At 39.5% G+C, this 17234-nt stretch overlaps 1 protein-coding gene across 2 annotated transcripts in view; it reads left to right on the top strand.

The window, feature by feature from the left end:
- The window catches only part of LOC149316487 (palmdelphin-like), a 69936-nt gene extending 53932 nt beyond the window's left edge, over positions 1-16004 (top strand). For both annotated transcript variants that reach the window (XM_089515649.1, XM_089515648.1), the window contains exons 4-9: positions 3254-3384; positions 6436-6550; positions 8977-9010; positions 9099-9212; positions 10330-11433; positions 14501-16004. In XM_089515649.1, the coding sequence (XP_089371775.1) occupies positions 3254-3384; positions 6436-6550; positions 8977-9010; positions 9099-9212; positions 10330-11433; positions 14501-14544 (1542 nt within the window). In that variant the 3' untranslated portion in view covers positions 14545-16004. The remainder of the gene's footprint in view (positions 1-3253; positions 3385-6435; positions 6551-8976; positions 9011-9098; positions 9213-10329; positions 11434-14500) is intronic.
- The last annotated feature ends 1230 nt before the right edge of the window (positions 16005-17234 follow it).

The following is a 17234-nucleotide window of genomic DNA, read 5'->3' as shown; positions in this document are numbered from 1 at the left end:
AAATGTTAATGAGAAATGCTGATAAAACCTGATAGGATGTCAATATAAGCAACAATGAAAGATGTGAAATAATTATTTTATTGTTGTATTTGTGGATATGTTTGTTGTTTTATATGGTTTGCGTGTAGTTTTTATGTTAACAAAAAGTTATTTTTTAAAAAAAGGAAGTGCAGGGCCACCTTCTGGATCTGGATCAGGATCACCATGCATAAGGATGGGAGATTTAATTATTCCATCCCTAAACCCTTCCTTCTTGAAATCCAGCCACAGCTAGGAAAGTTCCCAATCTCTCTTTTGCACAACAAATCTGGTTTTGTATGTGTAATGTAAGAATGCTCACATGTATGAGATTATGAAGCTTTAGGAGTACTGTATATCAGTTATGGTGCAAGAAGTTGCAGAGTATATTTTAAAATTCCTCTGATCTACATTGGCTGTACCCTTTTCTTCCCTGTTCCACACATACAGGAAATGTGGATTTGATGTACTGTATACTCCAGCACTTTACAACAGAGAATATTACTGGGACATCAGTAGAATAACTTGTTTAGAACCTTAAAAGAGCCTTGTAGACATTTATCCCATAAATGTTCATTAAAATATGATGTCTCCAGTGTTTTCTATGTGCCAAGCCTCAAGCAAGTTTTACTTCTGATCATGGAATGGTTGGCTACCAATGAAGCTTTATGGGAATCCTTTGCTACTAGCCAGCTCACAGGCCTACAGGCATCCCTATGGCATGTTCAGGGTCTTGATGACAGTAGTTCGTGCTACAGCCTTATTACCAACTATTGGGTGGAATGTGAACCCCAAAAGGCAGAGACAGCATTCCATCATTGAAGCCATTCTGAAAGGCTTATCACAACATTCTATTAGTTGCCTCTATTTGGTATAATATACCACAAGCTGCTTTATCATTTAAGAAGCCACTATGTAAAAGAGGAGTGGGGAACCTTTGGCCCTCCTGATATTTCAGATGACAACTCCATAGTCCATAACCACTGGTCAAGCACTCTGGGGCTTCCAGACGTTAATGTCAGAAATGACCAAAGGGTTCCTCATACTCACATAAGGGTTCCATGTAAGAGCTGCATTCTGTAGTGCTGTCTTCCCTACCCTTGAGCCCTTCAGATATGTTGAATTACTACTCCCATCAATCCCAGTCAGCATGATTATTATGCACATGTGATTGTTTTCTATTGACTGTATCAGCAAGTAATAATTTCCATGTGTGAATAAGCAATTACAGATTAGTTGCAACAACTCATGGGGTTGCCCACTCAAATACAGCACTTTTCTCCAGCATTCAACTTAGAAGCATCATGAGATGAATGATCTAAAGATATGGAGCATATAGGAAACCTTCACTTGCTGTGTGTGCTATATGAACTCCAAAAGCATTCTTTTTCCCCCATGGAGAAATCCCTGCTCCTTTGTTTTCATGTCCTTTCTTGCCCTTCTTGCTGTCATCATCACCATAATCATTAGTTGCTATTGTTTCAGGCACACTGCAGGAAGAGCTTTCTAATTTCATCATGGCTGGGATGTTATCAAATCATTTCATGTCAGAATTTGCAAAGGTCAAATGCCATAGGCACCTGTAGTCAAGCTGGAGACTGCAACGACAAGCAAAGGGTTTAATCCCTATTCTAAATATCCCCCCGCCACACACACACACACACACACACACACACACATAGTGTGGGAATCATGTGGTTCTCCAGATGTTGTTGGACTGCATCTCCTGTCAGCCCTAGCCAGTGGAGTTAACATTATGTAGATCCAATCATTCATTCCATGAGAAGGAAGAAAATATCACATGAACTAGTTTATGATGTCATTAAGCAGCCAGAATGCTGTCTTTGCAGATGACACTGAGTGATACCATTCAACCAGCAAGCTTATCACACCATGCCAGGTTATACCATTTGAAAACTGCTGCACTTGTACTAGGAATGATTGCTGACAATGTTATCACACCTTTGCCACATTTGCACTGTAATAGTATGATCTGCATCTTTTCCCCCCAACTACACTAATGCCATTATCACCAATAACATTTGCTCTGCCTTGTGCTTTATGATGGGTTTGCCTCATTATATATACATACACACACACACGTGCACATGTACACATATATGTAATAATGCAATTATTGCATGATGTCACTATGGCATATTCATCACAACCCAAATTTCTAATGGGCAGAGGTAGCACAAGAAGAGAAATGGACCGCCCATTCACACACACACCGTTGTTTATATCATCTGTGAAAAACAAAAGTGCTTATTGCACTAGTCAGTTGTTTCAGGTTACCCTGTTCAAAACTCGTTCACTCATACTCACTAAGCTGTAATAACACTATAACAGCACAATGTCATTAAAGGGCACCCAAAAGTGCCTAGATCTTAAATCACGGGGAACAACACAGAAAGGGAAATGGACCACACACACACACACACACACACACACACACACACACACACACTATTTTTATATTTTTCTCCTGTTTGTCAGTTGTTTCAGACTGAGTGTTCAAAAACTGCTTCATCTATACTCTTTAAACCATAATAACTCTATTATGGCATGACATAAAACAGCAAACTGTGTGTGTGTGTGTGTGTGTGTGTGTGTAAATAGAAACAATCTGAGAAGTGTTTGAAGAGTATAAAACTTCGAAAACACAGCTATTCTCTTGGGAAATCATGTCCCCCCTGCCCAAGCAACAGAAGTCTTCTTTGGAATCCCCAAGGGAGGGCAAACTAGATAACATCCACTAACTCAGTGGTTCTCAACCTTTGGGCCTGCAGATGTTTTGGACTTTAATTCTCAGAAATCCCAAACAGTATGTTCATTTACAGGAATTCTGGGAGTTGAAGTCTCAAAAATCTAGAGGACCAAAGGTTGAAAACCACTGCAACTGATCATTCTAAAAATGACTCAAACTGCACTCAAACTACCTACTGAATCATAGTGGAAAAGGGGGTCATTAACAGGATTATTTCTAGCATGAAAAACATTACATTCCCAACAACTGTACAGCACAAAAGCACTAGGAGAGCCGCAAAGTTGTGCAATAAGGCTGAGACAAAAGTAAGAGTAAACCATTGCCATGATGGTATAAGGATGTGAGGTGATAAGGTTTGAAGTCAGCATGAAGCAACTTTATAGCTCACATTAGAATTTGCATTTTAAATGCAATGAAAGAAATGGCTGATGGGTTGTTGTTGTTTTTATCTGTATGTATGTATAGAAAAAAGCTCTGCGTGAAAAATGGCTCTGGGATGGATTAAATACATTTACTCCAAAAGAACAGGAAGAAATACAAAACCAGAGTCGAGAGGATCAACAACGGATGAGTGAGCTGGAACAAAATATCCTGAGGTACAACACAAATTCTTCTTCGTAGTGCTATAGCATTAAAAGCTTTGTTATCCTATCGATTTTCTGTTTGTAACAGGGGGATTAATGTCTCTGAAACCAGCTTTTACTTTGGTGTTTCAATACTACAGCTCATAAAAAAAATTTTAAAAAATTCAGAAAGATCAGTATATCCTGTAGAAAGTTGTTTCTTCTGATTTCCCAGACATTGCTGATTCTCATATGCAAATAACTTGCTGATGCCAATCAGTGTAGACAATACAAAACTCCGTGTACCTGACTCTATATGAGGAAGTTTCCTATGTTTTTATGAAATTTGGGACAGAACTTGACTTTTTTAAATTCTAATGTCCTTCTGACAGTTATAAAAAGAAGGAAACAAAGGTCCAAAACACACTGCAGAAATAATCCAGTTTGAGGCTGCTTTAAACCGCCCTGGCTCAATGCTAGGAAATTCTAGGAACTGTAGTTTTATGAGACATTTAGCCTTCTCTGCCAGAGAGCTCTGATGTCACAATAAACTACAATTCCCAGGATTCCCTAGCACTGGGCCAGGGCAGGTAAATCGGTCTCAAAGTGGATTATATCTTCAGTATGTTTTGGACCATAGCGTCCAGAGCTGTTACAACATATTAGACATCCCTTCTGTTGCAATATTCTATTTTAGTATAAACACCACCATTGTAAAGAGTTGACATTCATATTTGAAGCAATCATTTGAATTTAAGAGTTTAAATTTCTTTTTACCAATCAGGTTTTCTTCTGAAAAGTGTGGCTAACTAGAACAGCAATTTTTTACTATGTCCCCCTTCAACCTAAATTTAAGAATTTGGTCAATGTTCTTTAAATACTCAGTGTCAGAAGTCCCATAATCACCTCATAAGCAACACAGGTCTCTCAGCAACCATGGAAATAGGCTTCCTACATGCTGGGAGTAGGAAGGATTAGCATCACAATAAACCCCTGTAATGTTACCAAGGCACGCACAGCAGCACCTGTTGAAATCCTCAGTGGTCTCATTAAAACTTCCTCTACATGTCCTTTAGAAGAGAATTAGTTAGAAGCCAAATCATGACAAGCATCAGATCAGAGGCCATCAATGCTAAAAACAACATTTGGTCAACACCAGTGTCATTCCTTACACAATAAAATAGCAAATATATGTTCTCTCTCGTGCATATGTAAACAGATAAAACTTTGCAGACGTTTGTTGTCAGTGCCTTTGTATAATTTGTGCTCTACTTATTTTCATACATTCCATTTTTTTTCTATGTACATATTAAGCCCTTGCTGAAGGACACAATGAAGGAGAGGACATGGTCCCTCTCTTCCCCCAGGGACAGGCAACAGAGTGTCTGCTTTGCACAGTTCTCACAAGCCCCAGTTAACCTAGTAGATAGCTAGTCCAAAACATTTGGAGGACACCAGGTAACCTGCCCTGCGGTACTTTTTCCACCTTCCACCTCTATCTCTGCAAAATGGAATCCTGGCTCATTATTAATTTTTAAAATACAGTTACACCAGTTAATTGTTTCCCTGCTCTTTCTCTTTTTTGGTCACCTTTCCTGTACCAAATCTGTGTCTTTTCCAGAAGGGTTCAGTTTAGATGAATACTCAGAAATGTATCTAATCTTTTTTTTTGAATAGCTGCCAATGGATCCCCAACGTAACGTCCTCAATATAAAAATCAGAAAGGCTACCTGCCAAGAAACATTCACTTCATTCCTGGCTAGAGATTATATGTTAAATAAGATGTTATGAAAGGGTACAGAGACGGGCAAAGAACACCTTACTTGTATCATGTTGTGTCCAATATTAGCACATTTTCAATAAGGCAATACTTACTAGTGCTAATTCTGCAGTGGAATTTGGTCACCAGTGATGGTGAGAATAGTTTTTTTTTCCTATCTAAGGGTGCATCTACACTGTAGAAAAAATGCAGTTTTACACCATTTTAACTGCCATGGCTCATCCTATAGAATCCTGGGATTTGTAGTTTTGTGAGGCACCAGCACTCTTTGGCAAAGAAGGCTGAAGACCTTGTAACACTGTAAATCACGAGATTCCATAGGATGGAGCTACAACACTGAAAGTGGTGTCAAACTGCATTATTTCTACCATATAGATGCACCCTAAGCAGCAATCCAATTATCCATTTTGGCAGCTAAAAACATGTGTTCATGCCCTAGCTAAATAAAAGGAATTCCATCCCTTCCAAGAGACCACACTGGAAGAAGTAAGTTCTTTGTAGTATTGAATTTTTAATACAGTTGAAACACAATCAAAGAACACTGTATGAAACAGAAAATGGAAAAGATTTTCATTTCAACCCACTCCACCACCACCCTAATTCCTCATTGCATTGAGGTTTTAACAGGCCACTGCAGGGAGTGAGTGGACCGAAACTTATGTCAGCAGTTGTCAGTGGCTGTGAGGGACTCCTGTGTCAATGAAGTGGTGAATCTACTTCACATTTCAGGAACTATATTCCTGAAAATATGATCTTGGATAGTTCTTTTAAAACACAAAGCAGATTCATTTCCCCACTGACATTAGGGCTACCAGCAGCCACTGGCAATTGCTTAATGATACTCCATTCTTTATTATATCTGAATATTTCTTCATCAAAGGCTGCCTGTCCCTTTACTCACCCTGTTCATATTTCACATCCTATAAATTCACTTGAAATAAGACACACCATTTCTTTCTAAAGTGGGCCAGCCTAACCCTTTGGTAGAGAGAGACAGCACCTTAAGCAGTGGATGCTGGGGTGGAATGATGGTAGAGTTTTCCCACCATTATTCCTGAATCCCTGGCCAGTTAAATTTCATATGTAATGTTGCAGGATGTAATATCTGGTAAATGCCAGCTGTTCTGAACATGGCATTATGTTCACATTATGTGACAGGTAAGGGATATCTTGTCCTTCATCTCAGTCATCAAATGTCTTATGCTAGATCTGATATGAAGGAATTGGTTTGCATCTTTTATGCATTCTCTTCATTGCAGATGGCACCATTAAACAGTATTCTTTCACATATTGTATGTGTGCAGACTTGAGGAAGAAATTGAAAATCTCGAGAAAGAGGAACTGACAATCTCCACTAAAGAAAAGGCCATATTAAAGAAGCTTAAATCAGTTGAAAGGACCACAGAGGATATTATAAAGGTCAGAGTCTAATTTTAAAATCCTGACTACTGATTGTTGCTTTTTTTAAAAAAAAATGGTCAGTTAAAAGAGAATGCAGGAATGGATGGAAGCAAGGGAATGGGGTAAGATTACAGCCTGATATATTTCATCAGAAATGAAAAGTGACACATAGGATCATGAAGAACAATAAGTCAAGATCAAAGTTATCACAATTTGGAGTGATTCAGGATTTTCATTTTTCAAAATCCATTCCATGCCACAAGAATGTTTCATTACATTTATACTTTATATTGGTATATTTGCACTTTGTGCTATGAATGGCAACATTATTTGAACATGAAATGACCCAGTTGATTATTAACTTATCTTAGCTGACAGAATGTCAAGAACATCTGGGGAAAGTTCTCCTGTGCTCTGTCACGTCAGAAAACAAAGCTGCTCTCTACACTTATTAACCCTTCAGAAGAAGCCTGAACAAACACACAAACCTGGCAAAACATTCTGTAAGTCAAACAGGCCTGTAGGAATATTGTGCAATTACTAAAGTGGGGAAAGCTACTGCCCTTGCTTGCTTCCAAAGCAGTTTAATTCAGGACATGGCAGGGCAGGAAGAGCCACAGACAAAAAGCTGTCTCTCCACAAACCTAGACAGGGCAAATCAATTGACCAATGACATGTGCCACATAAGAGGCATACATCCAATACCCAGTTCTAAGCTGCTAGAGTAAACCCACTGAGTGAATGAAATTACATATATGTTGATGTGCCATTCACCAGTTGACTCAATGGGTTTACTTGAGTAGGGGCTAATAATTGCATTTCAGTCACTACCCTAAATGGAAAAAGGAAATATTTGAAAGATACTCAAGAAGAATGGACTGCCTTGATTATTACAGCAGAGCAGACATTCTTCAGAAGCCTTTGGGAACAGGTGACTTTTCTTTTTTCTAACCACCTCAACCTCCACTAAAGAAAGGAAGATATTTTGTCCAAATGTTCGCTACATCCCCAATCTCATGGCTGCAATACCCTCCACCCATTCCTTGGGACAAGTCCCATCCCAACATTACACCATGCCCTCCTTTCTACTTTGTTATTACTAATGAGTAAGCCCCATTATGAGAAAGTCTTGAAAAATTTCTACTGTTTCTGGGGATATATGTAGCATTCATATATTATGCTTCCAATTATCCTGTCCACAAAGAAAATGGAAAATGTCAAGGGGTCATTTGCCTTTCTAGACTCTGCCACTACATTTCCTCTGAACCTACGTATTCTGCTACCATGTGGTAAATCACAACAATGGCCATTTAAGTGCTACAGGTTATAGTTACTCAACAGTCTTGTGCTTAGGTCCCTACTACTGATATAAAATTAAATAATCTAGGCCAGCTTCCCCCAACATGCTTTTTTCTAGGGGTGGAAGATAATAACCCCCATTATCTGCAGCCTGTGAGCATGACTGCTGGGAGTTCTAGTCCAATGCCTATGGAGATCATAAGATTGGGGAAGCCTGATTTAAATCACGCACACCAAAATCCTGTTACAAACCCATTATGCTGTCATTCATCTCATTGTTTCCCATGGCACTTACATCAGCCAAGAATGCCCCTTTGAATCCTGTAAAAGGAAAACGGAGTCTAGGCATGCAGTCACTGTGGCTGAGAATACCTTTCTGGCTATAATCCCATCCACAGTGCAATACTCATCCAGATGTTTTGAAGAAGGTGAATGCAATTTTTTTAAAAGTCAATTAGGATATTGGATAGGATATTCTTGAGAAGCACCAGTTATCATGGGGGCCCAGGTTAACTTGTCACCTGTGTCAGGAGGACTAACATGGGCCACTCTTGCTATCATTTATGTTATAACAGCAGCCACTGCCACCATGCCTCTACACACTTCTCTATGGTTGCTTTGATACCAAAAGCCTAGTCCTGCCAACTGTATATAAATATGCACTAGCTGCTTTTTTTCATATACAGAAGGTGGCGAGACAGTAGTGTCAGGGAGTAGGAACAGTAGTTGTGCAATCACATGAGGGAGGGACAAGAAAGCAGAGGGATATACTACAGATGGAGGGAGTTGAGCAAAGTAAAGGTTTTCCTTGCAACATAGCCACAGTTTGCTGCTCCTGCTATTCAGCCACCTGTATTGCTCACTTCACTCTTCCTAATGGTACAGCCAGCTCTGCTCATCATCATACACCACTAGTTGCACATTACCCATGATTACTAGAATTAAATCATTGACATTAAACATATATTATAGGCACCACATCACAACTACTCTCAAATTACAGAATGTTTTTCTTCCTCAAATTTAGCCAAATGTTCCCATTTTTACATCAGACTTTATAAAAATAAGAATAAATCAATTTGTGTCATACTTTCTCAAAACTACATGAAAATCACCAAAATAATGTGTTGCTGTTTTTTTCTTAGTCTGTGAAGGTGGAAAGAGTAGAGACTAAAGAAGGTATGTGCATTCAAAGCATAGAATTTAAAATTATTTATGCATCCCAAAGGAGGGAAATGCATATATTGATAAATTACTCTTTTTATAGAACCTGCTGACTACATATATGCCAACATACCAGATCTTCCCAAATCTTTCAGACCATCTGCACTTAAAAGAACAGGGCACATAGAAACAGAGGATGATGAAGAAAACCGGAAAGGTACTGTTCAGCAATGCTGTTCAAGCAAGTGTTACAAAGAACTACATCTTAAAGGTCTTGGACTGTGATATGAACAGTGAGGTAGAGACACAGACAGAGATAAAGGGTGCATCTATGTTGTAGAAATAATGCAGTTTGACACCACTTTAACTGCCATGCCTCCATTCTATAGAATCCTAGGATGCGTAGTTTGTGAGGCTCCAACACTTTGACAGAGAAGGCTAAAGACTTTGTAAAGCTTAATTTTCCCTTTTACTAAGCCATTGTATAATGGGATTTGAGCATCCATGGATTTTGGTATCCATGAGGTTTCCTGGAAGCAAAACCCAGCATTTACCAAGGGCCCATTGTACTGAGTTAGTATAGATCATTTCATCTACATACCTCAGTACCATCTGCACCACAGCCCTTGGATGCTCTCCATGTAGTGCTCCTTGCACCAATCTCTGTTTCCCAGTTGGTCAGGCATGAGACAGAGATGAGCCTCAATAATGCTGTTTCTCCACCAGAAACTGTAGAAGAGAAACCACAGTTGATCAGAATCACTGTGGCAGTGCCAAGAAGAAAGCCTCTATCCACTTTCAGCAATACCTCCAAGTAAGATCAGTGTGGGAAAACATGATCAGAAATCTTGATGAGTTTTACTGTGGAGGGGGATGTATAATGAAACATTTCCTCTCCCTCCCCATTGTGTGTATGTTTATTTAATCAGTACCAACTCCATGAAGGCTTTTTCATCCATTAACATAGTCCTTCACCTAAGAAGATTTGCCCACCCCTGCTAAAAAAAATCCGCCGTTTTACAGCAAATTGCTCATGCATCATGTCCTGATTGCTTCCAGGAGTACAATCCAGCTTTTCAACAGCACACCTATTTTCTGTGTTCCCCATGTACCTTGACTTAAAGAATAATTGGGTAGCAGCTAAGGGGCCTGTTTGGCAGATTCAATTGGGGAAAAAGATTCGGGGGGGGGGGGCGGTATTAAGTGTCTGGGAGTCACATGTTACCCACCCCATAGGTCTACTGTTGTCGTGTATAAATTTATTAAGTTCAACATATTATATTAGCAACTGTATTAAACAGCTCTAAAGAAGTTTTCTGTTTTTTCTGATACAGCCCTGTTTGCTATGGAAATCAAAGTTGAAAAAGACATGAAGACTGGGGAAAGTACAGTTTTATCAACAATACCACTTCCGTCAGATGAATTTAAAAGTGCAGGAGTGAAAGTGTATGATGATGGCCGAAAGTCTATTTATGCAGTATGTGCCAACGGAAGCGTCAAAAACAATGAAGTGGATGACCTCGCCCCTGTTGAAGTGGAGGACCTCTTAAGACAAGCAACTGAAAAACAGTCCAAATCACCCACTGAATATCATGAGCCAGTATATGCAAACCAGTTTTGCAGACCCACAACTCCTCAGAAGGATAAGTTAGCCCAGGGACTGAATGGTGACAAAGGTGCTACTCCAAGTAAGATTAACAGACTTGACTATTTTTTAAATGAACCTACCAGTACTAGAGACAAACTGCCTCACACCAAAGAAAATGGTCTAGATCATTCAAAGAGTGATCAGAAAAATCTTCACTCCTCAGGTCTTCAGCAAGCAGGAGGTTCTCTACCAATCAGTCCTCCAAACAAGGTAGCAACAAATGTTCAAAGAGAAATTATACAAGAAGCTGTTGGCAAGATGAGAGAAAACCAACAAGATCCAAATTTGAGAAAAACTGTAAACACTAATGAAAGGCCTTCTCCTATAACACTAAAAAGTGATGAAGATTCTAGTTACAGTGTAGTCCAAGCTGTGCCATGTTACGTGGATGACACAGAACCTGTTACAATGATTTTTATGGGATACCAGCAAGTGGATGATGAAGAACTGAATAAAACTGTCTGTGGATATGATGGGATTATCCATGCAGAACTTGTTGTCATCGATGATGATGATGGAGAGGAAGAGGACAGCAAGGAGAACAATAAAGCTGAGACACCCTTGTATCATCCAGTGGGTCCTTACAGCCAGGTCTACCAGCCACCCAGCCAAACAGGAGCAGTTCGACAGGGAAACACCAACAAAATTGCTGCTGACAATACAAATGACTCACCTTACAAAAATTCCATTTCACTCAAGGAACAAGAGGAAAGTTTAAGCCACTCTACCTACAATGGTCAACTTGATAGCCAGTTAGCAGGTGATGGAACAGAAGATCCCTCTTTAACAGGTAAAAAACCAAGCAAGTCACGGCGCTGTTGCACTCTCATGTGATAGACTGGTTACTCCAATTACACTTGCTTCCTTCCTACTGTTTCTTCTCCTTATGTCTGACTAATATACAATTTCTACCCTATTCCCTCCTTGTTTTCTATGTTCCAATACATCCATCTAATCTTTAAGCATGTGCAAGCCAACAATGGTCACAAGATTTTTTAGGGATCTAACTGCTAAAAAAATAAGACTATTTCAAAGCTCATGAAGTAGGTAATGGGGCAGGGGATCAGAGATGGATCTTTCTACTTTGAATGCATCCCAAAAACACTGATTACAAAAACATTCACTCCTTGTCCTTGTGGCATGTAACAAAAATAGGTTCAGATTGCATTTTGGTGGTAAACAATAGCATTTTTGTCTTATTTTATGGATTTCCTATTTTGGAACTCATTTTGTGCCTCTGTCTTCTTAACTTTGTACTGTACACTATACCTTGCACCTTAACTCAGAAATATTGGTTGAACAGATTTGCATTACTTTTAACCACACGTTTAGATATCTTTTTTTAGTCAGTCTGTGTGTCTCTTTTCTTAGTACGGCTACAACCACATTTGCTTGTCTCTCTGTAAACTCTGGTATTCTGTCCATCTACCTTGAATAAAAATGTCTTACATTTTCTAACTTGTTTGCATGAAATCTTTAACTCTTCTTCTCGCTGTAAGCCTATTACTTACCAATTTATTCTCAAAGCACAAAATAACCTTGAATCCAAATTGCATTCTGATTCATATTAATACTGTATCTAAGCACTAAAATTTGATGAATGTAAGCTCTGTTAGGTGAGTGTAACACTGCCCTTTCTGTGTCTTATTGGCCTAATCCTTAAGCCAGTGAAGCCACAGTACTAAGAATTAGAACCATTGACTTGGTTCAGCATTGCTGCCATCCTACAAAGCCTTACACGGAAGAAAGTTCTATTAACAAAAATCAATAAGGCCTACATCAACAACAGTGAATTTAGTACCAGGACATCCAAATACTTTCTGAATGTGAGAGAGACTTATTCCTCTGAACTAAAATTTTGGAACAGAAATGACCGTAGACTAGCTGGCAGTGAAAAATTCCTACAGAACTTAGTATCCACTGTGTTGACACTGAATTGCTGTCCTTGTTTTGGTTCCCTTCTCCATACCTCTTCCCACACATTGTTATAAGGCCTGGCCACACACTGAATAAGCAGTGAATGCTAGGAAATGAGTAATTTTCTAAAACAATCTCATAATTACCCAGCTTGCTCTAAAAAGGAAACAAAGCCAGGAAGACCTACTGTAACCAAGGTAGTAATGTACAAAGAGCTGTTTGTTTTCTTGGCATTTTTTCCCCGGGGGGGGGGGGGGGATTCAGCTTATGAATGCCAAAGAAATAATTGCCACTCCAATACACTTGGAGTGTACAAGAGACAGTGAAACTTTCCTAGATACCTTTGTAGGAATACAGAGAGCCAAAAAAATGGCTAAGGAGTGAAAAGAAAGGTTGGGTGGCCACCCAGTGTACACATAGGAAGAGATTATGTTCATAGTGAAAAAGACATAAGTGTCAGTTGGCTAGTTTGAAAAAAGGGCAGCCTTACATAGAGATGAAAAAACTACCACCCTCCATATGTTATTGGACTGCAGCTCCCATCATACTTCACCATTGACCAGACTGGCTGAGACAGATGGGAATGTGTGCCTGGCAATAGCTGGCAAGCAGATTCCCTAGCCATGTTCTGCATGTCACCATGAAGTTCAATAATGCAATCTATACAATTTGTCCAATGCATATATTTTCTGCATAAGCACCTTTATACTACATAGAGCAGGAACATAAAAAAGCAAATCCCTGTATGAGTCCCAATAGATTTTTAGAAGCAACAAACACTCTTTCTAACTTAGGCTGTTAGAACCCTTGGTGTGTAGAATGCTACTTGTGTATGCAGGTCATTGCTCTATTCGGCTTACAGGGTGCTAGAAGTAACTAGGTCCATGTCCACTGGTCATATCAATCTATATTTGCTCCATGGATAGACCCATTCTGATCTATTTTCACATTAATGCAGCAGTGACAAGTGGCTCTGTTTTTTTTTAAGAAAGAGCTATCCACAGTGCTGAACATAGCATGGGGGATAGCATTCAGCATCTTGGATAGCTCCTTTAAAGTTCAGACTCAATGATTCACCACTCCACTGTCATAGGACCTGCTAGCCAGTACTGCTTTAATCTGCATGGACAGTCCCTTTAAGTTTCACACTCAAAAACTGTATTTGTATATGCAATTTTCCTCCAAAAGTCATCTTTCCGGATGTATTTCAATATGTCTGAGTTAGAAATTGCTTTGGAAGTCTTAGGAAATATGAAATCCTTTGGATAACCATGTTATGGTCCTTATTTTACTCCAGCTGGCATACCCTGCCCTTCAAATTAGTATCTCTTTTGGTTGATTTACCCTTGGGTTTTAGTAGAACACAAGAACCACAACATTTGAGAATCCACTGTGTGCCTGGTACAGTAGCCAGAATGGTGGACACAGAAATGGAAAACACATCTTTTCTAGTCACCAACATAGTAACTGAAAATGCAACTTCAATTATCGCTATGGGTGTATCTACACTGTAGAAATAAGAGTTTGGTACCATTTTAATTGTCATGGCTCTATCCTACAGAATCCTGGTATTTGTAGTTTGGTGAGGCACCAACACTCTTTAGCAGAGGAGGCTAAAGACCTTGTAAAACTACAGATCCCAAGGTTGTACTGGATGGAGCTACAGCACTTAAAGTGTTGTCAACCTGAAGTATTTCTACAATGTAGCTGCACCGTATGTCACCTAAGTAGAAGTGTTTCTTTTGTCTGTTGCCTGTGCTATTATCCCTCTCTGCACTAACAACCTCTGATTTTAACACTATTAAAACCATGCTTTCTCTGAGAGCTAGCCTAACTATATGAGGTAAGTTTATGTCTTACACATACATTCAAAAATAGAATCATCCATGGAATAATACTTTAATATTCATTGTGATGTTTCCTTTTTTTTTATTTTACAGCTCTGAGAATGAGAATGGCAAAACTGGGGAAAAGGGTGATTTAACATCTGTAGCGGAATAATGCTAAGTATCTGGCTGTGTGATATGAACCAAAAGAAGAATTTTCTACATTTTTGTCCTGGGTGGCTTTTGCTTATTCAGATATACATACATAGGAATAATGGCACTTTATATGGAAGAAAAATGGACAGAGATAGAATTTGCCACTCCAGATCCATAATAATTTAAAATTTGGAGGCCCTTTTAAGGATGACTGGTAAGAATAATTGGAAATTTTCAGTGTTAAGATTTGTTCTAGGAACCTAAGAGCCAGTATCTTGAACACACACACACACACACCCTTAACAACATGTGTTACTACATCAGGGATGGACAATTGTGGAATCACAGGGGACCACGTTAGCCTCCCAGGGGAACTTCAAGGGTCGCAGCCTCTCAATACACCAGCTCCTGAAAAAGAATAAACTTGTTTTGCCTTCAATTGCCCTCTAGGGGACAAGGGGGCATTTTCACCTTGCTTTTGGAGCTTTCTTGTGCCATTTTAGGCCCAACAGAGGCCTTTTATTTAACAACACAAAGTGAATGTAAACCACTTCTTATTTACTTCCTCTATCAAAAAAAGGCCTTTCCTTGTCCTAAATTGGTCCAGGGTGGTCCCAAAACATGGTGGAAACATGGTAGTAATTCGGGGGCAAAACCATTTTTGGAAAATTATTTTTGGGGAAAAGTTTGTCATGTTGCTCTGGGGTGCCCAGGAGCTTCCAAACATGGTAGACCTGCCCTCTACGCGCCCTAGAGAGATTTGGGTGGGCATTCTGGAGCAAACAAAAATTGCTCACACAAAAACTGATTTCCTGTAGGGTCACAAAAATGGCCCAGAAGCACATGTAGCCAACTCTGTGTTACAGTATAACTTTTGTATTTTCTAAAACCACTTACTTGGCCAGATACAGACTAGAGTTCATCATGACATTTGCAATTATCACAGTCCATCCATCCCTTCACCTTAGAGGTCAGGCAAATATGTTTTTTGTTGTTTGATTCTTACTGACTAGAAGAGAAAGGGAATGTTAAAGAGGTAACTGGCAACTACCAGCCTGAAGACAGGAGGAACTTTATTCCAGCAGCCAGCTTTGGTCAGAACTTATTCTTACCTAACTAGATGCACCTACCTGCTTAAGAACTTTTGTCTTCTGTAGAGCTAACTGGTTTTACTAGAGGCTATGTTTCAAGTTTCAGCCTGCTTCATATTAACAAAGTACATATATTTGCAAGGAGGAGCTAAATGAAATAACAGATTATGCTTTCAAATCTTAGATTTCTATTTGCCCCAGGAAATTTAGGCTCATGTTGATCTTTTTTATGTGTTCAACTTGGCCACCGTGTCTAAAAACAGCTAACTGCTATTAAACCTGAGCAAGAGCACCACACAGTGTCTCCATAGTGGAAGTGGCATTCCTAACATTCTGTTTTATATGAAACCAATACTAAATATGACAACACTGCCCCTTCTCTACAAAAGACAGAAATGACAAGGAAAGATGGATTTGTTCTGGGGTCCAGCCTCAGAAATGTATCAATAATATACCTTGTGAAAGACTTTGGCTTTATTTTATTAAAGGAAGGAGGATATTTAACATGTATGGTTTATTGTTATGAAGACATGGACATGCTTGGAGTATTTCCCATCTTATACAGAATTATATCTATGGCAAATAGCACTAGAAGGGATGGGGGAAAGAGGACGTCCTTTCCAAATGTCTTCACTGACTGACATTTTTTGGTGGGACTCAAGATCTTTGGAATTGGGAGGCTAATGCAGCCACTTGCTCTTCCACAGTTGCCAAACACCTGTATCGCCCCCACCCCCATTTCTGCACAGTTTCTGGGGGAAGGCTCACAAAGACTACATTATAATTATAATTGCCAGTATTGATTCCATTTGTGGGGGACAAGTGGCCATGCAGTTTTGGTATTGCATCGCCCACAATCCCTCATCATTAGCTATGCTGTCTAAGTCAAATGGGAGTTGCATTCCAACAACATCTGGAGGATCACAGGTTTAGTACTCCTGACTTGCCCTTCTAGCAGGAAGCAGCATCAACCTAGTGTCAAAAGTTTCAAGGGCAGGAGTGGGAATTGTGCAGCCTTTAGTGTTGCTGAACTGCAGCTGCCATCATTCTTCACTATTGACTGTGCAGGTGTTGCAGTTCAACAGTAAATATCAGGATAGCTGTATGATTTTCCCCTGGCACTTCCTGGTTATATCCATATTATCTTCATGTAGAATCAGTGCTGACATCAGAGCCACCTGTTAAATTGATGACAGATAGGATCCTTCTCATAAGAACTAAGAGATTCTCCTGGATTTCCATGCATGTATATCATGGGTGATATTTCTGCTTCTAGAAACAAGTCCGAATGCTGTTGACATGTGTAAAGGATCTAGATGCATTAGTAAATCAGAAACTCAATAGGAGTCAGCTGTGCAATGCAGCCACCAAATGAGCCAATGCAATTCTGGCTGCTTCAACATGATCAAGATTAAGTAGCAGTGCCATTCTATTCTGCATTGGTCAGGCCTCACCTGGAATACTGTGTCCAGTTCTGGGCACCACAGCTCAAAAAAGATATTGACAAGCTGGCATGTGTCCAGAGAAGGGTGACCAAGATGATTAAAGGAACAACTAAGGGAATTGAGTACTAAACGTGATGACATGATATCCAGGGATGA

The sequence above is a fragment of the Sceloporus occidentalis genome, unplaced genomic scaffold (assembly GCF_023333645.1).
Source record: "Sceloporus occidentalis isolate IW3139 unplaced genomic scaffold, rSceOcc1.0.p SCAF_3, whole genome shotgun sequence".
Taxonomy (NCBI): domain Eukaryota; kingdom Metazoa; phylum Chordata; class Lepidosauria; order Squamata; family Phrynosomatidae; genus Sceloporus; species Sceloporus occidentalis.
This window is presented reverse-complemented; position numbering and strand designations above follow the sequence as displayed.